Source organism: Patiria miniata, unplaced genomic scaffold (assembly GCF_015706575.1).
Source record: "Patiria miniata isolate m_02_andy unplaced genomic scaffold, ASM1570657v1 HiC_scaffold_1, whole genome shotgun sequence".
Classification (NCBI taxonomy): domain Eukaryota; kingdom Metazoa; phylum Echinodermata; class Asteroidea; order Valvatida; family Asterinidae; genus Patiria; species Patiria miniata.
The window spans coordinates 22,915,577-22,933,895 of record NW_024037047.1 but is presented as its reverse complement, the minus strand read 5'-3'; the positions used below and the strand labels follow the sequence as shown (position 1 = coordinate 22,933,895).

At 43.5% G+C, this 18,319-nt stretch overlaps 2 protein-coding genes across 2 annotated transcripts; one reads left to right on the top strand and one right to left on the bottom strand.

Moving 5' to 3' along the window:
- Positions 1-8,844: 8,844 nt before the first annotated feature.
- LOC119725840 lies at positions 8,845-12,229 on the top strand. The gene is made up of 3 exons (XM_038197434.1): positions 8,845-8,875; positions 9,276-9,494; positions 10,194-12,229. Exon 3 carries the CDS (start codon positions 10,214-10,216, stop codon positions 10,814-10,816), a length of 603 nt encoding a protein of 200 aa, XP_038053362.1. The 5' UTR covers positions 8,845-8,875; positions 9,276-9,494; positions 10,194-10,213; the 3' UTR covers positions 10,817-12,229.
- Positions 12,230-13,323: 1,094 nt separating this feature from the next.
- LOC119731803 lies at positions 13,324-16,336 on the bottom strand. The gene is made up of 3 exons (XM_038205079.1): positions 16,244-16,336; positions 14,882-15,079; positions 13,324-14,268 (listed from the first exon to the last, which is right to left on the bottom strand). Exons 1-3 carry the CDS (start codon positions 16,334-16,336, stop codon positions 13,324-13,326), a joined length of 1,236 nt encoding a protein of 411 aa, XP_038061007.1.
- Positions 16,337-18,319: the final 1,983 nt, after the last annotated feature.

The following is an 18,319-nucleotide window of genomic DNA, read 5'->3' as shown; positions in this document are numbered from 1 at the left end:
AGAGATATGTTGCAAGGCGGAATGAAGTCCCTGAAAGCCATCAGCCCTATTTTGGGTGCATAATAATTGTCAATTATCAGATTGATCTTCGATCAGGCCAATTAAATATGTTGAACACTTCCAAGTGCTTCAACATGGGGGAGGGGGGTGCACATATTGTGATGTACGTGAGTAACCACTAGCTTAATTGTCACTTCCTTAACATGCTCAAAATCCAACATGTTTAAATAGGATTATGTGAGAATCTTAGATCTGCGGTTTATGCAACAGGATTGGTACCATTGCGAATCCCGCGCTTTGTGAATGCAAATCGCCATGATCGCAACCTTGGTAATACGATTCTTTCCCTGCTAAATACTCACGACCGGACCATGAACGTCTTGCAGTTTTTCAGGTTTTAAGAAAATCGAGTTGATGGCGGACACACTGAAACCACCTCACAAGTGGAGATACAAGACGTTCCTCAACAACGAATCTGGAGAAAGTTGCATGACCCAACATGGCAACGACACAAAATTTTGCGAGACGGGCATTGTTACATTTTTTGCAGGCTAGGCTACACATGTGCAGCGCACGCAGACAACAACCACCACGCGTGAATATTATCCATTCATTCTGCGCCTGTCAGTGTCACAAAACAAAACACCACCACCTGTGCGCGCAATCACGTGGGCGTACGTCATACCAAGTGCATACCTTGCGATTTTTCGTAAACATCGGTTTCGTTTTCAGCTTTCACTTCCAGTGCGATGTTATTTTGTCACGTTTTGTATATACTGGTAACGGTCTTTGTTCTGCTTTGAAAACATCAATTTTTGTCGACAGTCTCAATGTTAGAGTTGCTATGCTTGCATTGGTTTGTTTAATTAGATGTCGAAATGATTACGTAAACAGTCATGACTCTGAGCCAAAGCAAGTTCGAAATTTCAGAAACGTCACTCTCAATGATTATTTTTAGAGGGCGCTGTACCGGCGGCGATATTTTTTTTATTACACAACTATCTGGGGTACCTGTGCGCTTTCCTATGGGGCATTTAAAATGAAAAACCAGGCTGGAGTGGAGGCTACTGTTTTTCAACTTGGTGCGGATTTTGGACTTAATTTCCTTCTTTTTTTTTTTAAATCCTCCAGAGCCTCGGATCAGAAAAGAAAAAGAAAATTGTTGCTGTACAAGTAGTATACTACGGAGCTCTGGAAGTGCCATCCGACTTGTTCAGATACTGACCTATTTTATCTTAGGATGACGACATAATACAGGCAAGATGACGACATCCTCAGATGATTCATTAGGGAATGGCGACATTCTGAAAGTAGGATGACGACATCTTGAGATAATATATTATGGGACGACGACATCCTGAAAATAGGATGACGATATCCTGATATAATCTATTAGGGCATGACAACATCCTAAAAGTAGGATGACGACATCCTGATATAAATTATCAGGGGATGACGACATCCTGAAAATAGGATGACGACATCCTCATACAATTTATTATGGGATGACGACATTCTGAAAAAATAGGATGACAACATCTTTAGATAGTTTGTTATGGGATGATGCCATTCTGGAAGCAGGGTGACGACATCATGACATAATTTATCACAGGGTGCATTGAAGCCAATACGCACAGGTGGACGTGCGGCTTGTAAACAATTTACCCTATCGTTGTATATACAAGGTATTTATTTGATGATGAGAGGTTATGATGTATATGCGTTTTCAAGATGGATTCAATGCACCCCGTAATATCTCAGGATGTCCTCATCCTACTTTCAGGATGTCAGCGTCATATCATAATAAAATATCTCGGAATGTCGTCATTCTATTTTTAGGATGTCGTCATCCCATAATAAATTATCTCAGGATGTCGTCATCCTATTTTCAGGATGTCGTCATCCCATCATAAATTATCTCAGGATGTCGTCATCCTATTTCCAGGATGTCGTCATCCCCTAACAAACTATCCCAGTATGTCATCATGCCAGAAGAGATTGTCTTAAGATGTTGTCATCCTATTATCAGGATGTCGTCATGCCATATTAAATTATGACGATATGTCGTCATCCTACTTTGAGGATGTCGTCATCCCCCAATAAATTATCTCAGGATGTCGTCATCTTGCCTGTATTTTGTCGTCATCGGAGATACAATATGTCAGTGTCTGAACAAATCGGATGGCACTTCCAGAGCTCCCTACTTATCCAATGAAAAGCCGCGCAAAGCAACACGGTGTTGTCATATGAAACTAGGACTCCTGTAAAATCTGGATTCTGTACCTGTTATTGGTTAAACCCTCCCGCGTGACCATCACCAGTCTGCTTAATTACTGCGCATGCCTAAGAATAATAGTAGAGCGATCGCGGTCACGTAGAAAGGTTTAAAGCTACGTACAGTCCATCATTTGCAGCTATCCAAAAAGTAACTGAGGTAATTATTGTTGAAAAATAACATACTCGGTTGAAAAATAGTAAGGGGGCTAAACGCCCTGTGAAATTATCTTTTCTGGCAAGCTGTCATTTTGAAAAAAAATCAACAAAAGAAGGCTTTCCAACAGTGCGTCTTAAGATGTACCGCTGGAAATTTCCCTACTTCGTTTTTTATTCAGCGAAGCGCTCACGCGGGTGCACTTGCTAAACATCATGACTTTAGATTTTGACTGAGCACGTTGCTTCAAACAAACACTAAATGCACAAATTACAAGAGATGGACTTTACCTTTAACCAATAACGGGTCACAGAATCCAGTTTTTATAGGAGACGCGTTTTCATATGACACCGTATTGTTTTGCACGGCTTTTGATAGGATAAGAGCACAGCGGTTGAACCGCGTGTAAAACGAAAGAATGTGCGTCCACGAGTCGAGTAGCTGCATCGGCCCACATGTACTGTACGTACGGCATGAGAAGGGCGGGTCCATCACTGCCAGTGCTGGTATGGTATGTGATGGGTTGCTCGTGTTTTCCAGCAGGACACGTAGGCAGGCTCTCGGCCAAGAACGGGAAATTTCACCTTCTATATGAAATGTAAGTTAACTTAGTGTATCAACATCTTAATGCTGGAACTTGTGCTGGATGTTTTGGGCCAAATTTAGAGATACCGAGATCACACAAATTTAGCCCGGGCGTGTCATCATCAGTGCCGTTGTCACTGCCAGCAACAAAAACCGAAAACGGGACCGTCCGGAAATTAGGCACAAAACTCGTGCCAGAATCACAACTCCTGGTTGTACCACTTAGGCTAATTTATGTTTTTCCTTTGACTAAAAAAAAAATCCTCAAAATTTTCTCCAAAAAAAAAAAAAAATCAGTCTCAGAACAAAAATAGTGGATGAAAATGAACAGCCGAGTGACAGATACTGAGATACTGAGTCCAATAAATGTGACTGGAATACTGGACTACCTCCGTATTATAAGTCACAAAGCCACGTATAGCCTGTGTGCGGAGCGTCCCGTTGCTAGGGGGAGCCGAAAATTAATTAAAGATGGAAATTATTTTGTGAGATGAAAATCAACCTAGCTATAGTATGACTGCTAAATAGCACAAAATCGTTAAATTCGGCACCATCAGAGGTCTAGTTACCGAAAAATCATGGTAATTCGTCAAAGAAAGCAGACGGTTTTTGACAAGCATGACGTCTCCAGACTGTTTCCCGGCCACCCTAATAATAGTGGAGAGGCTAAAGGGGTCAAGAAATCAGACGAAAGCTTTAATCATCTACTGAGCGTGTGTCAGTTTTGGCAAGGGCTCCACGGCTGTTGCCTGTCATTCCAAAATCTGCAGCGAAGCGCGCCATCTTGGTGCGCTCTTCATCCGCGGTGACGCATTGCATCCGAGCACTTTACAGAGCGCCAAAGATTTTGGAATGACAGGTAACAGCCGCGGTGCGCTTTGCCAAAATTGACGCACGCTTAGTAGATGATTAAAGCTTTCGTCTGGTTCCTTGACCCCTTTAGCCTCTTGACTATTATTAGGGTGGCCGGGAAACAGTCTGGAGACGTCATGCTTGTCAAAAACCGTCTGCATTCTTTGATGAATCACCATGATTTTTGAATAACCAGACCTCTGAAGGTACCGAATTTAACGATTTGGTGCTATTTATCAGTCATACTATAGCTAGGTTGATTTTCATCTCACAAAATAATTTCAATCTGTAATAATTTTCGGCTCCCCCTAGCAACGGGACGCTCCGCGCACAGACTGTACGTGGCTTTGTGACTTATACGGAGGTAGTCCAGTATTTCAGTCACATTTATGGGACTAGATGACAGGGATTCAAATCAGGGATCTTGTAATACTCGTAGAAATTTTTTTTTGGTAAATCTTCATATATATATCATCTCAACAGCAGCGTATCCAGCTGTTGATGTCAGGGAGGCAACCGCACATCCGCGCTGAAATGTAGACATGTCTTTCCCTCCGAAAACTTGCCCTCCGTAAAATGGGGGGGGGGGGGGGGGGGGGTCCTCCGAACACTTGCCCTCCGTAAAATCAAAAAGTGTGTGTGGGGGGGAGGGGGGGGGGGGCTGGTACCAATCTTCCAAATGGGGGCGCTCCTCAAAACTGACCATTATTATGCATACTCGACCATTATTATGCATACTACACATTTATACATTTCACTGCGCATTGTAATGGTTGTTGAGCAGGTTTTCTTTGGTGGGATTTATGTCAGAAAAATCTTTAAACATTTATTAAAATCATTGCTGACAAAAAAAAAAATTGTCAAAAAAATCCACCAGGGGGGACAAAGTGCCCCCCCCCCCCTGGATATGCCACTGCATCTCAATGAAGGTCATTCATTGCAAAAATGATAAGACATGAATGTGGGACTGAGAAATTTTTCCAAATTTGTTAAGAAATACTTCAAAAATGTTCTTGTCTCTCCATAGACTTTGTACACAATCGTGGAAGTGCTGTCAGGTTGCAACATTTTTTCCCATCTTGCTACCCACTAAGCTACTGCTCGATGACAAATGTTCTTTAAAATGCTTTCATATAAAGTAATGATGTGCAAACCCGACCTGAAACCGCAGTGTTGGAGGTCTCGAGGCCGGCCTCGAGGCAGATTTTCATGGCCTCGGCCTCGGCCTTGGCCTCGGAGGTGCAATGCCTCGGCCTTGGCCTCGGCCTCGGAGCCTTCTGGCCTCGGCGAATCGGTCGAGGCCGGCTCGAGGCCGCCCATTTTGATGTGTTTCCTATTAATTTAAATTTAAGCCCTCGAGATTCTGCCGCAGTGGGTTCTGTGAAACGAACGCATATATATACAATGTACGCACGAATGAACTGGAAATGGTTGCATTATAGTTTATACGTACTCACGTACCTAGCATCTTCGCCTAGCCTGCGCTTCAGTTTTCCACGTGCGTGCAAGCGTTATAACTGTCACCGCGTGCCAGACTACAATAGTCTGGCACCAATCCCATTTGCGTACAATAACATGTGGTAGTAGACTAGTCTGGTTGCAGTGTTGTACAAAATTTTCTCGTTTCGCCTCTGTACCCCGACCTTTAAAAATAATTTGCAGCAAGGTGCGGCAAGCTTAATCATTTCTTTTTATAGGCCATTGTTTCAGTAAAAGTCTGAACTTTCTGGGTACGATCGAGTGTACTAGTCCGTACCATTTTCCCCCCATAAAGATATGATAAAAACAATTACGATTTATCAAGTAGATTTTATTTTTAGACGGCAATTTAAATGAAAGTTCCGGCTCACACGGTAATGTTTGGCGCAAATGGTCAATATGGAAAGCGCGATTTCAGAATTCGTTTTTCCATCCAAATGAATGCAAAGTTCTGAATGAATGTTTTAATAATAGGAGTCAGTATTCCTCGTGGTACCAGGATACTTTTTTTGTATTTTTAGAGCCATGTTGATACTTATTACATGTATAAGCACGGTTTGAAATTGACTAATTTTGCGTGGTTACAGATATACGGCCAAAACCTCTGGACTCCCTACCTCTTGCCATGATCTTAAAATTCTTCGAAGCCATTGGATTCAAATCGGATGATCCGAGAATTCACGGTCATTTTGATGAACTGAGTGATATCATGCACGCATGTTCCGTGTTGCCGTGTTGTTTGGAGCGGGATTGGCCATTGCCAGACTTTGCCTGGTACCGTGGTATTAACAGTGATAATGCGTGGACACTTATCCCGTTGTGTGGAGTGGGATTGGAACTATGCTTTGCCCGTGCGTAACGGCGGGCCATCTGGCATTGTCTGGTCGCATCGCGGTGTTTGCTCGGCGCGCGCCTGGACAGTGCGAAGGTCGGGGGGGGGGGGGCGTAACTTTTTGGTTATGAGTGGTAAAAACCTGATTCAAAAATCAAGTTGTTGTATATTTAATGGGGATTCCTATGATATTAAGCATTTTGATAGGTTTTTTAAAGTAAGATTCATAAAACATGCCAAAAGTAAATGATGTAAATCTTACAGAATTGAAACTCAAAATTTGGCCATTTAAATTGTTGTATCTCCAAAGGGCAAACACCTATGAGTCTGATTCAAACGCCATTGATTTTGTTGTGTAATTTGCTTTCAGTGATACAAAACTTGAGATTTCTTTCTTTAAAAAATAAAATCTGTACAAGAGGAAACCCGTTGCAAGCTGTAAATTTGTAAGCCAGGCACTCCAAAACTCAGTGAATTCAACTGAAAAGATGTTAAAACTCCCACATAATCTTAGCCTTGTTTTAGTGATTTATATTTTATTATGTGTTTTGATAGCTGGCCTCGGCCTCGGCCTTGGCCTCGGAGGCGGTGGCCTCGGCCTTGGCCTTGGCCTCGCGGTTGTGGCCTCGGCCTCGGCCTCGGCCTTGGCCTCGTTGGTTGTGGCCTCAGCCTTGGCCTCGGCCTCGGAGGTTGTGGCCTCGACTACAACACTGTGAAACCGAAACCGAGGTCGGGTCGGTTTAGATACATTGTAACAGTTTTCATGATACCGCGTGATGATACCAAGCGTTTGTTCAATAAGCAGAGTTGCTCTCGATGAACCAACTGAGTGTGACAGACAGAGAGACGATGGTTTTGCAAAAGAATTCATGCCATGTGGGTAAGGGCAGGCACAAAAAAGTGATAACTTTGTCCAAGCAAGGTATATTCGTTTTTTTCGGGGGTTTTTTCGAGTCGGGTCGGTTTGGATCGGTTTCACCTTAATTTTTGTCGGGTCGGGTCAGTTTGAGGGAGTTAAGATTGGTTTCAGTTCGGATTCGGTTTATATCTCCAATGTTTTGGGTCGGTTTGGCCTGGTCAACCCGACTCGATGCACTTCATTAATATAAAGCCCCTGTCAACACTTTTGCGTATCCTAATTCCTTATGAGTTCCTTATCAAAATGTTTCAATACCCAGCCATACGCTCAAAACGTCAATTTTTTTAAAATTATTTTGACTTTAATGTGCGACGCACATCTAGCGTACAAGTAACGAATCCAGTGCATCCACTGCATATGAGATGCGTATGAGTTGCGGCAAGTACGCTATCTGTGTGTTCTCATAAGTTACCAATAAGTACAATGCGCTGCCCACTCGCAGAGTGAGCAGTGCCAATTCTTGCAGTACGTCGGCATTCGCTATGAGTTCGTTCAGCGTGTGCTGTATCTTCGCTGCAAGTACGCTATGTATACACCGGCTCATATGCTGACGGGGTGCGTGCCGGGAGGTCAGCGTATTACCGCGTATGAACCACTTATCCACTCGTAACACATATCGTACTCGTACCACGCTCGACCGATGCAGGGCCAAATGTGCTGCGTATTTATAACGTATAACCTGCGTAACAGCGTACGCAGCGTAGTTTTGTGCATGCCCAAAACTATCCGGCGTATTGGGCCGTACCATGCGTATGCCTGCGTACATAAAACTTACACAAAATGCTAGAGATGCATATGAGGTGCGTATTGTGCGTACGACTGCGTATGAAAAAAAATGTCAATGCGCAACTCATAAGGAATTAGGATACGCAGAAGTGTGACAGAACCCTAACCAGTTAATTAAAGGCTTCACTACAAAACCTGGATTTGATAAAATTTGAAAAAGTTGGTGAATAGGATGTGAATTTCTTTGGAATTTTAGAAAAGTGAATTTTGTAACCCAGAAATGTCTAAGTGATTATATTACACAACATGTACTGCAAAAATAGTGTACGGTCGTCCCTGCAACAAGGATTAAAACCGGAGTCCCACTGAAACAAATTCATGTTTGTTTGTTTGTGTTTGAAATTGGATTGGAAATTTTTTCTCTCTCTTTTTAATCCTTTAAAGAAGTGATTGGAATCACTTTCTCATTCTTCATTATGTTGCAGGACACAGTGGAAGCCAACTTTTACAATTAGAGGGAAGAGGACCTGCTGGGTCGGGGAACAAGAAGTATGTGCAACATCAAGTTGGTGGATGGATGTCTAGGTTACCAAGTACACCATATGGTGACGGTTACCAGCAAGGGTCAGGTGCAGTCACTGCTAGGTCAGATTCACACAATAGCGCTGAACCACCAACTGCCACAAGCGGCCCTTGCACAGTCACAGCGTCTTCCGGCTGAACCTGAGCGGCAGTTACTGATGGGCCAGCTTCGCACAACTGGGCCACCAACTGCAAAGAGCGGCCCTTGCGCAGTTACAGTGCTTCTGGCTGCAGCTGGGTGGCAGCAACTGTCTGACCGAGGAATTTGGTGGGGTTGTCTTTACGGCCCTGCCCACACTCCCCTAATAAGAACAGGATGAATCATATAGTCCTTAACCCAGTCTCCAACAGTGGGTGCAGTGCCAAAAACCCTGTTATTGAGCTGACACTGGGCGTCACGTGTGAGATGATCTACCAGTCACGTGTGAGACGATCTACTGGTTGGAGAGCACTTGAACCTTCTTTGAAGGTATAACATATCAAATCCTTTGTGGTCAGAAGGACCCCATGTAAACTGGCCAAAGCGCACAGCCAGATGACCTTGGACACATAGAGATAAGCTCTGTGTATGTCCACTAACGCTGCCTAGCACGTATACAATAAACAGACCCAACGCGCTGAGCCATTGAGCAACGGCACATTTTATTGGAGTTTAGATGTACAATTAATACACCAAAGGAATTCATATGCCACTGTTTGGTTTAACAGCACTGTTTTTTTTTGCAAGCAATTCATGTGAACTGTTCAGATATTCCTCTTTCATTCATCCTGTTTTGTTGTAATTTGACTTGTGATTTACACAATCTCAACTCTGCCTCTAGCTTGTTCTTCAAAAATTATTTCTAATTTTGCTTTTTATCCATGAACAGGCTACTGACTAGGATCCTGGCTGCGAGTTTTGGAGCCATAATACCCTACACTGCCCTGACCTCTTACTTTGTAGAGACCCAGACCAGAGCCCCTATAGAGCTGACAGGCTGACGCTGGAAGCCATGCTGGAGGAGACTAGAGATAGGCCTAAGATCAAGCTGGGCATCCGCAAATGCAAGAATGCATGGGGACAATCGCCAACAAGTGTGACTGCCAAGGTATGCAGTTTACTCTTTGCAAGTGGGCCGTCTGTAAAGAACTTATGTAAGAAATGCCTCTTCCCTCCTGTCCGCATGGTGTATATACGCAGTGGTGTCAGTGGGCTCTCCTCCCCTCCCTTTTATGCATATATGCTTTGTGGTGTTTCATGAACCACACAAAATAAGGACACAAATAGTACAATCAAGCTGCTTTGGGTACATTTTGTTGAAATCAGTGCTGCTGAGTCTTGATTCAGGATGAAGCTGATCTCACTTGCCGGCCGTAAAGGGAATATACAAACACCTAGGCCAACACTGAATGGAGCCTTTTCCCACTGGATGAAAGTTGAAACATTGACCTGCTGACATGGAAAGCGTGTGATGCTGACTGTATCGCACGGTAATTATACAGTGTGTGGTGCTTGAGTGCACAGCACACAATGGTACACAACAGTAGGGTACCACTGTACATACCGCGCTGCCCGCTAGCATGTGGCCGGTCTGATCCGGACAACCACATGAACGATCAAGTGGGTAAAATCCAACAAATGCGATTTTAGAAGGTTTCAGACTTAGTTGTAAGAAATGCAATGCTTTAAAGATCACAGTGTGTCTTGAGTATTATTAGACCTGTAATTTGACTTGTAATTGACTCTACATGTATTTCAACTCGGCGTCTTGATCTGATATTATGTATTATGTTTGATTGGTGAACAGGCCGTGCTGGTTTCCAGTAAATGCTTGCGAAGGAGATCGAGAGACCACTTGGCTTAGCTCCAGCACCTTCTGCGGCCCTCACCTGGAGACCTCTTACCCAGAGACATATAGACTGGATCATACAGGTGGAGCTAGAGGGGACCCATGCTGGAGGGAGCCCATGCTGGAGGGGGCCTACGCTGGAGGGAGCCCACACTGGAGGGAGCCCACGCTGGGGGGGACCCACGCTGGAGGGGACCCACACTGGAGGGGACCCACGCTGGAGGGAACCCACGCTGGAGGAAGCCCACGCTGGAGGGGACCCACGCTGGACGGGACCCACGCTGGAGGGGACCCACGCTGGAGGGAACCCACGCTGGAGGGAACCCACGCTGGAGGGAACCCACGCTGGAGGGAACCCACGCTGGAGGGAACCCACGCTGGAGGGGACCCACGCTGGAGGAAGCCCACGCTGGACGGGACCCACGCTGGACGGGACCCACGCTGGAGGGGACCCACGCTGGAGGGAACCCACGCTGGAGGGGATCCACGCTGGAGGGGATCCACGCTGGAGGGGATCCACGCTGGAGGGGACCACAGGCACAAGACCAGGGGAATGTGGTAACTGTTTACTTCTTTCTTGAATGTAAAAATATATCCTAGTTCGGTGTTGATTTGCATTGTTTAAGTATTAACAGTGGCGGATCAGATGGGCAGAATGGGAAGTGCATTCATCTTGTCTGTTTTCCTTTTTTTTCACTTCACTTGTGATATATTCAAGACAGAAACTTTTCAACCACATTGAATAGCAAGTACAATGTGCCCTGCTTGAATGTTCAGGTTTGCATCCTTTATTGGCACCCCCCTCATTTCTGTAAATGTTGGATCCGCCACTGAATAACATAGTAATATTTCTTTTAATATGTTTTTGGTATTAATCATATGTTATGTGACACAGTATGTCAAAACCATGTTGTATTATCAAATTTCAGAAAAAAGGGGTCTTTGTAAGAGTGAAGTCTATAGATGTATCTCTTATAAGACATATTAAGAAAAGTACGTTGTCATTTGCACAACGCCATTGTGCACGGTGAGACAAAATGTTCTGAACACGTGCGCATGTTACTCAAATTTTCTGAATTGAAAAATTGAAAAAAGGTGCAGCCGATGAGCGTCAAGAACATTTGAATCCAAAATGCCGAGATGCATGTGGCAATCTGTAGTCGCATCATTTGAGAGAGACCTATATGTCACTAATATTGCAGTAACTGAAAATTGACTTCTTGCCCAAATGTGCCTGAATTTGACATACCACGTCACATATATATGCTCTATCAACTGATATTCCTGCCGTAATTTGTGCAAATTAAGTTGTTTTGTACATTAAGGGTAAAATGTACATTGGGGAAAAATGACTTGGTTTTGTGAATTCAAAAAAATCTGCTCATTAAACAGGTACTTGAGAAACGTTTGCTCATTGGCTAATGCTATTTACAATACCACAATATCCAAAAATTGAAAGGGGTATTCCTGCCTGAAATCCCCCAAAATGTCATGTTTTGTATTGTTTACTTTTTTAAGGTCTGATTGCAAGGAAACTAACCTTATGCCTTACCGTCCCCTTATGTCTTAACATCTGATGTGAAGGCATATACGCATACGTTAATCCTGTCCGGTCCATTCAACGTTCAATACACAGTGTGTGTCACATAAACTACACAGAGCACCAACACAAATGTTTTTTTCTGACGCATCCACAGCTTGATTTTCGAAAACAAAATATTGACCCCGGAAATTTGTTCTCGCACGGTTCTTGCAAGAATAACACAAACGCAGCCAGTTTTTAATGGATGCTTGTGTGGAAGTTTATATTTTACTTTTACTGTTCTTGCCATTTAATTGTATCCAAAAGTGTTTTGTAGCCAAGTGGGTGCATTCCAGGCGGTAATGTGCCATTAACCATAACCCCTTGGGTATTGTAAATAGAAAGTATCCTGAATCCGCCAAAATCCATCAGTTTTGTCATGCAAACAAATGTTGGTATCCAGTGAGTCCAGTATCCACCAGTGAGCCAGGGGTTAAATTGTTGAGATCCTGAATCCGTCAAAAGCCCCCCCCCCCCCCCAACTGCTCAATATGGAAGCCTTCTGAATCTATCAAAATCCTGCAGTGCTGTTGGGCTTACTGTCCTGAATCCATCAAAATACCCCAACTTGTTCAATATGAAGTATCCTGATTCAGCTGAAATCCTCCAAAACAGGGGTGTGGATTTTCAGGTACGTTAGAGTTAAAAACAACTTTTGGTACTGAGTAGTTGTAACATTGGGGTTTTGGCCTGAAATGACGTCACACCAGACAGAAAAATTTGCCTGAGCAAAAGCAGGCAAGCAACTTTTCCTCAGATCAGCCGATTTCCTTGGTTTTAACTTCTCAAGAATGCCATTCATAAATTGAATAACAATGTACAAAGTCTTGTTGTGGTTTGGAATTTCTGGTTTTTTTTTCTAAATTCCCAATTGCATGCCTGCAAAAGGCTTCTATGTACACCCTTGCAATTGGCAAAACGAAAACTTAAAAATGGCTAGAATTTGTCTATTTGTTGCATTGGGGACAGATTTTGTTTTTGTTAAGGGTTTTTTCCCCCTTTTTGTGTGTTGCTTTTCTGCAAAGTAGCGGAAAAGCCTTTCTTTTTGTTCTCATTTTTTTTCTTTCTTTCTCTCCTTTTTGTTCTGTGGCAAATCCCATAGACTTTGTACACGATTTTTCTACTTGTAAACGACTTTTGGTATTAATCTTTGTTATATATATATATATATACTGTGTACTGCAGCTGCGGTAGACGGATTTGACATCCCGCAGCCGCAATCAGTCCTTCACATTGGTCTTCGGCCACCTGGTCCTGTCATGGGCGAGTTGCCGTAGGCAATGGAGTTGTTTCGCAGTGCGGAGGGGTCCAAGTCCAGCCCATTTGAGGTCAGCACGTATTGTGCCCAGTAGATTTATGCAATTCCGTCCTCGTCTGGGTTTGTAGGCTTGAGAGCCAGTAACAGTAAAGTCTAAGGCCCTCTGAGCGGGTGTGTCGGGATCCATACGTAGGACATGGCCTAACATTGACCATCTTTGCTTTGTGACCTTTGATGAGAAGGGTTCTTCATTGCACAGTTCGCATAGTGCCTGGTTGCTGATAAGGCTCTGTGGCCAGCAGTGACCTGTGTCTGCGGTGGCACGCATCCAGCTTGTCAAGCATGACTTTGGGTGCTGCCCAGCTGTTGCAATTGTAGAGCATGATTGATACACAGTATGTGTTGTAGAGACGGAGTCTTGTCTTCGGCGGGATCTTGGTTCGCTGGCTCCAGAGTTTCTGTAACGTGTGGAATGTTACATTGCCTTGAATGCAGCGAGCTGTGATGTCTGAAGTGCTGCACAGTAAGGAGCCTAGGGTCTTGTTCTTGCGCCAACTCTCATTGCCACGGACAGCCTTGCCGTGTGAGTCTGTCTCCGTGGCTTCTGCAAGGTATACGTGAGTAAACTCTGTCTTCGTCACGTTCATGAACAAGTTGTCGACTTTTAGTTTCTCCGCTGCTACTGGCTGGAGATGGTCCAGGGGTTTCTTTTCTTCATCCGGAGAGTCAACATCGTGTGCGTACTCCATTTCTAGTGGCAGACCTAGGCTGGAGACCGGTGGGTTGGGCCTGTTGGAGCTTTCTCGGACGGATGAGAGTGCAGCAGCAAGGTAGCAGGTGAAAAAGACTGGTGATAGGCTATCACCCTGGGGGGATCTTATTGAGGTCTCAAATGAGTCTGACAGCTCGTTTTTTACACAGACCCTGAGCTTTGTCTCTGCTAACAGTGATCTTGCTAGTCTTACTTCATCTTCGTTGCAGCCTGCTTGTAGTAGGACATCTAGGATGCGTTTCCGCTTGATGGTATCGAAAGCTCGCGACAGATCAATGCCCATCTTGTGGAAGTCCCATTTCCTTGTCATAACAACTGAGGTTAGCATACGTTGTGCCCATACAATGTCTGCGCAGCTCCTGCCTCTTTTGAAACCACTTTGATATGGTCCGGTGAAGCGGTAGATCTTGTCTCTGATGCTCTGAAATGTATCAGAAAAAAAATTATTTGTGAAAATACTCAGTTTACAAAGAAATGTACAAATATTAAACATTGGGCCGAATGTGAAAACTTGGGCGGGCAGTGATGAATACCTAAAAAAAAAATTACGTCATTTTTGAACCTTCCAAAAACTTGATGCAATTGAAACTTAAGTTTATTTCATAGTGAAACGGACACAATTGAAGAACGACACATTTCCATTGATCTCATGACGTGTTGTTTTGTGTAATGTAAAACTCATTGTCTAACATTTGGAAAGGGACCTCAAAATGTTCAAGTACTACTCATGTGGCAAAGCGAATGGGTTAATAATAATAATGATAATAACAAGCATTTATAGATACACATAAGGTATCACAGCGCTTAACAGCAAAGTAAGTTATAGAAAAAAAGACTCAAAATAAGTGAAAACAGTGAAGGCAGTTTAACGATTGAACAGAAAAGTCTTGAGACGGTTCTTGAACCCTCGAAATGTTTGTGCTGAGCGGATTTCCCTCGGAAGACTGTTCCAAAGACGTGGGGCATGTGCATAGAACCACGTTCCCCTATCAAAGAATGCACTTTAGGAACTACAAGCAGTGTGTTGTCTGAACCGGACCAAAGGCCAGGTCGTCTGGGGTGATACACGTCAATGAGAGTGGTGAGATATGAGGGGGCGTGGTTATGGAGACATTTGTAGACTGTGGTGAGGATCTTGAAGACGATTCGGTGGTGGACCAGGAGGCAGTGAAGTTGACGGAGAAGAGGTGTAACGTGTTCATACTTCCGGGTAGTCCGGGGTCTGGGTAGACCTATTGTTGTTTCGGTCAGGGAAGAAATATAAACATCATCAGCGGGTGACGATTACTTCAAACCTTTCTTATAAGATGAGTCGTGCTATTTTGGAATTTATGTACATTCCTATTGAAGTGGCAATTTCTTCTTTCCTGTGATATTTGCATGCCCAGTCTCACTAGGATGATCATCCACAAACTACATGTATTTTTTTTTATATCAATAACAAAGGGATACAAGTTCTACTATTGACAGATTTGTTTTATTGCCAGGTGAAACTACAATGTGAACAAATATTTTTAACTTTTAACTGAAAATAAACCTTTCCCAGTCTCGTTAACAGAAAACAAACCTGATTATCTTCTGTGTCGACACTTCATGATTTTAAAATGTACTGCCTCAGTCTGGTTAATTTAAAACTGATATTAAACCGGATTATCTAATTATCTGTTTGCAAACAGTTGCTATCTTTCAACACCTTCCGTTGACTGCGTCTGTGAGTGCCTTCCTGTATACGTCTCCTTTTGTGGAATCGGGGAACTCTATTTCCCGCTTGTGCCAGTATTGCCTGAAATACCCTAGTGTGCTTCAGCGCGTCCTTTCTGATGACCCCTCCCTTGCAGATAACTTCCCCCCATGAAAGTTGCTTCTAGCCAGATTATCACTTGAAAAAAGAGCCGACATCAGTTTCAGGACCAACTCTTTTGGGCCTGATGCCTTTAATAGGGTACAACTCAAAATAGGCGGCCCTATTGATGGTACACGTACCAATTCCATTGCATCCCAAAAATTCCTGATCGTTTGAAATTTGCACAACCCTCGGTTCCAACTTTTGTCCCTGTGTTAAAACTAAATGGCTCTTAATAAGGGCCAGGTCCGTCTTGATGTTGTTGATATCTTCTTGTTTCCTGTCAAATCAGCTCAAAATCATCCGCAAAACGGCTTCTGTACGGCCTTATTTCTTCCTGGACAGGTTGGGCTGGATACATTGCAGTTCTTCAAAGTTGAGTCTGGCTGACTTCTTCATCCGAAAGTTCTAGTTTCTTTTATGGTTGACAGTAATACCTGTACTTTTCCAATAATAGGAGGGCCTAATGTGGGAGCAAATTGAATTAACAGAATAATACAATAGTTTGGCTCATGCGAGGTGTAATTTTAATAAGCCCAAGCTTGACTGCTACCTTCCTACCCTCGTCATTAATGGCATCTCTTACAGATGTCATGTGAGATTCTGTCTTGGTCAACTTTGGGTAGTCTTTTGCAGCTTGCAACATAATGGCTTAAAATATTGAATCCAGCTTTAAAGTGACGACCTTCCCTCAGTGGAAGCTCTGCGTTCAGTGTTGAATGTTGAATGGTGAGATATAAATAATGTGTTGTTATGAATGGAGATAGAGGCTAGCTGCTATGAATTGAGCAGTACGCAACACTTCAAACTCTGCAAAGCATCATCATTTTCTGCTGCTGAAGGAACTGCAAGACAAATATGTGCAGTTGCATCAGAGCAACTAGTCCTGCACACACAAGTGCAAATGCACAAGTCAGTGGACCAACCAAGATAAGATGCTGTTGCTGAAGGAACTGCAAGACGAATATATGCAGTTGCATCAGAGCAATTAGTCCTGCACACACAAGTGCAAATGCACCAAAAGAGAGATAGATCAGAGGTTAAATGCTGCAAGTTTAAGTGCTGATTAAATTGAATACCCCAAAGTAGTGATACATATGCATTAACAATTGACGAGTATGAATGTAATTAATACTGCTATACATTTTTTTTATTACAATTATGCTAACAGGGCAGAATAATTCAAAATACTAACAGTTGTTCCTAAAAATTGAAGAAATAGAATTCTGGGAGATACGCAAAACAGCATAAGATGTGCTCCTGTAAGAATCTGGGTTACTACTGCACACTGATGTGCAGATGCATTTGTGTGCCTGCATATTTTTTCCCCTTTGAATATTCCAACAGGCAAAAAGATTTTGATGGAGTATTCACAACAGCCCTATCTACTGCCGGTGCATGGAGATCATGTGCCACATTTTCTAATTATTAATAACAAAATTCATTTATACCGTCAACGTTTGGTGTAATGGCCAGCCAGAAGACCCATAAACTGGTCGTGAGGTATGTATGTGGCTTGAAACGGTCCCCAAACCATTGGCTTGAGTCTTGTAAGGAACAAACACAGTGGATCGAGTGTGTTTGGCCCCCGTCTTCGTCTTGGTAATGTGTCTTAGCGATTTTGTTGGTTCAAATTTTTTTTTTTTTAAATTTGTAACAATTCAGAAAGATGTATATTATAATTGTGTTAATGGAGACAAAATATGTGCAATAATATTATGGTCACGTGGTATTTTGTGTAGTGGCTGGGTGGTATCCAGGAGGAACTGCCCCCAAATGGACCAAAAGTACGGTGGTGTACACTTGCACTTGTTATTGTAGGGACTGGAACTTGGCTGAGGAGGTACTTCGGTGGGTTCTTGTGCTTGACGGCGTTCTCCAGCAAGTTGATCTGTTTGTTCAGGGAGACTCGCTTTGAAACCATTTGTTGGAGGAGAGGTACCGCTAGTCTTCGGACAAATTTGTAGTCCTTGTGTTCTAGTCGGTGGTCTCTGCTGGTTTGCTGCTTGTCTTTTGTTCTGGGGACCGGTTTATCCTCATCTTTGTGTCTCTTAATGAGATCTGTCTAATTGAAGTTTGCACTTCATGGGCCAGACGACTATTGAAGAGAGATTTTTGACTGCTATCAGACGAGTCTGAGTCAGACAAATCAGTTTCAGGAATAACCTGCGCACATGGGAACGGCGAACTTGGAGGGCTTGAGTCTTGGTTTGACATGATGTCGGATGACCAAGAAAGTGCCCCGAGCCTGTATATATGCCTGGGAAGCGGACGTGTGATAAACCACAAAGGATGGTGTCCCTTTGCTTGCGTGAATGAATGGCTGGTCGGTTTTCAGTGGTGCGTATCTCAGTGGAAGCTCTGCGTTCAGTGTTGAATGGTGGGAAGGTTTGCGTGTGTGTGCGCCAGGATCCTACTGTGGTCACTGGGATGGAACATGTTGTAGGTGTGTGTGCCTTGTACATGTCTTGGGGTCAGAGCTTTGTTCCAGTAACCTTTGCGCGGGAGAGTTTGCAGGGTATTGTGCCAGGATCTCTGCGTAGCTACTGGTGTGGAACATTTCTTTAGGCCGGGTGTGCCTTGTGTATGTTTCACGATAGGGAGATTTCACCTGAGATTGCATGCGTTC

Coding starts and splice junctions, on each gene's coding strand:
- LOC119725840 (XM_038197434.1), top strand. CDS start 10,214: ATGCTTGCGAAGGAGATCGAGAGACCACTTGGCTTAGCTCCAGCACCT.
- LOC119731803 (XM_038205079.1), bottom strand. CDS start 16,336: ATGTTGCAAGCTGCAAAAGACTACCCAAAGTTGACCAAGACAGAATCT. Junction 15,080..16,243: donor TTAATGACGAGGGTAGGAAG/GTAGCAGTCAAG, acceptor AAACAACAATAG/GTCTACCCAGACCCCGGACT. Junction 14,269..14,881: donor ACGACCTGGCCTTTGGTCCG/GTTCAGACAACA, acceptor GATACATTTCAG/AGCATCAGAGACAAGATCTA.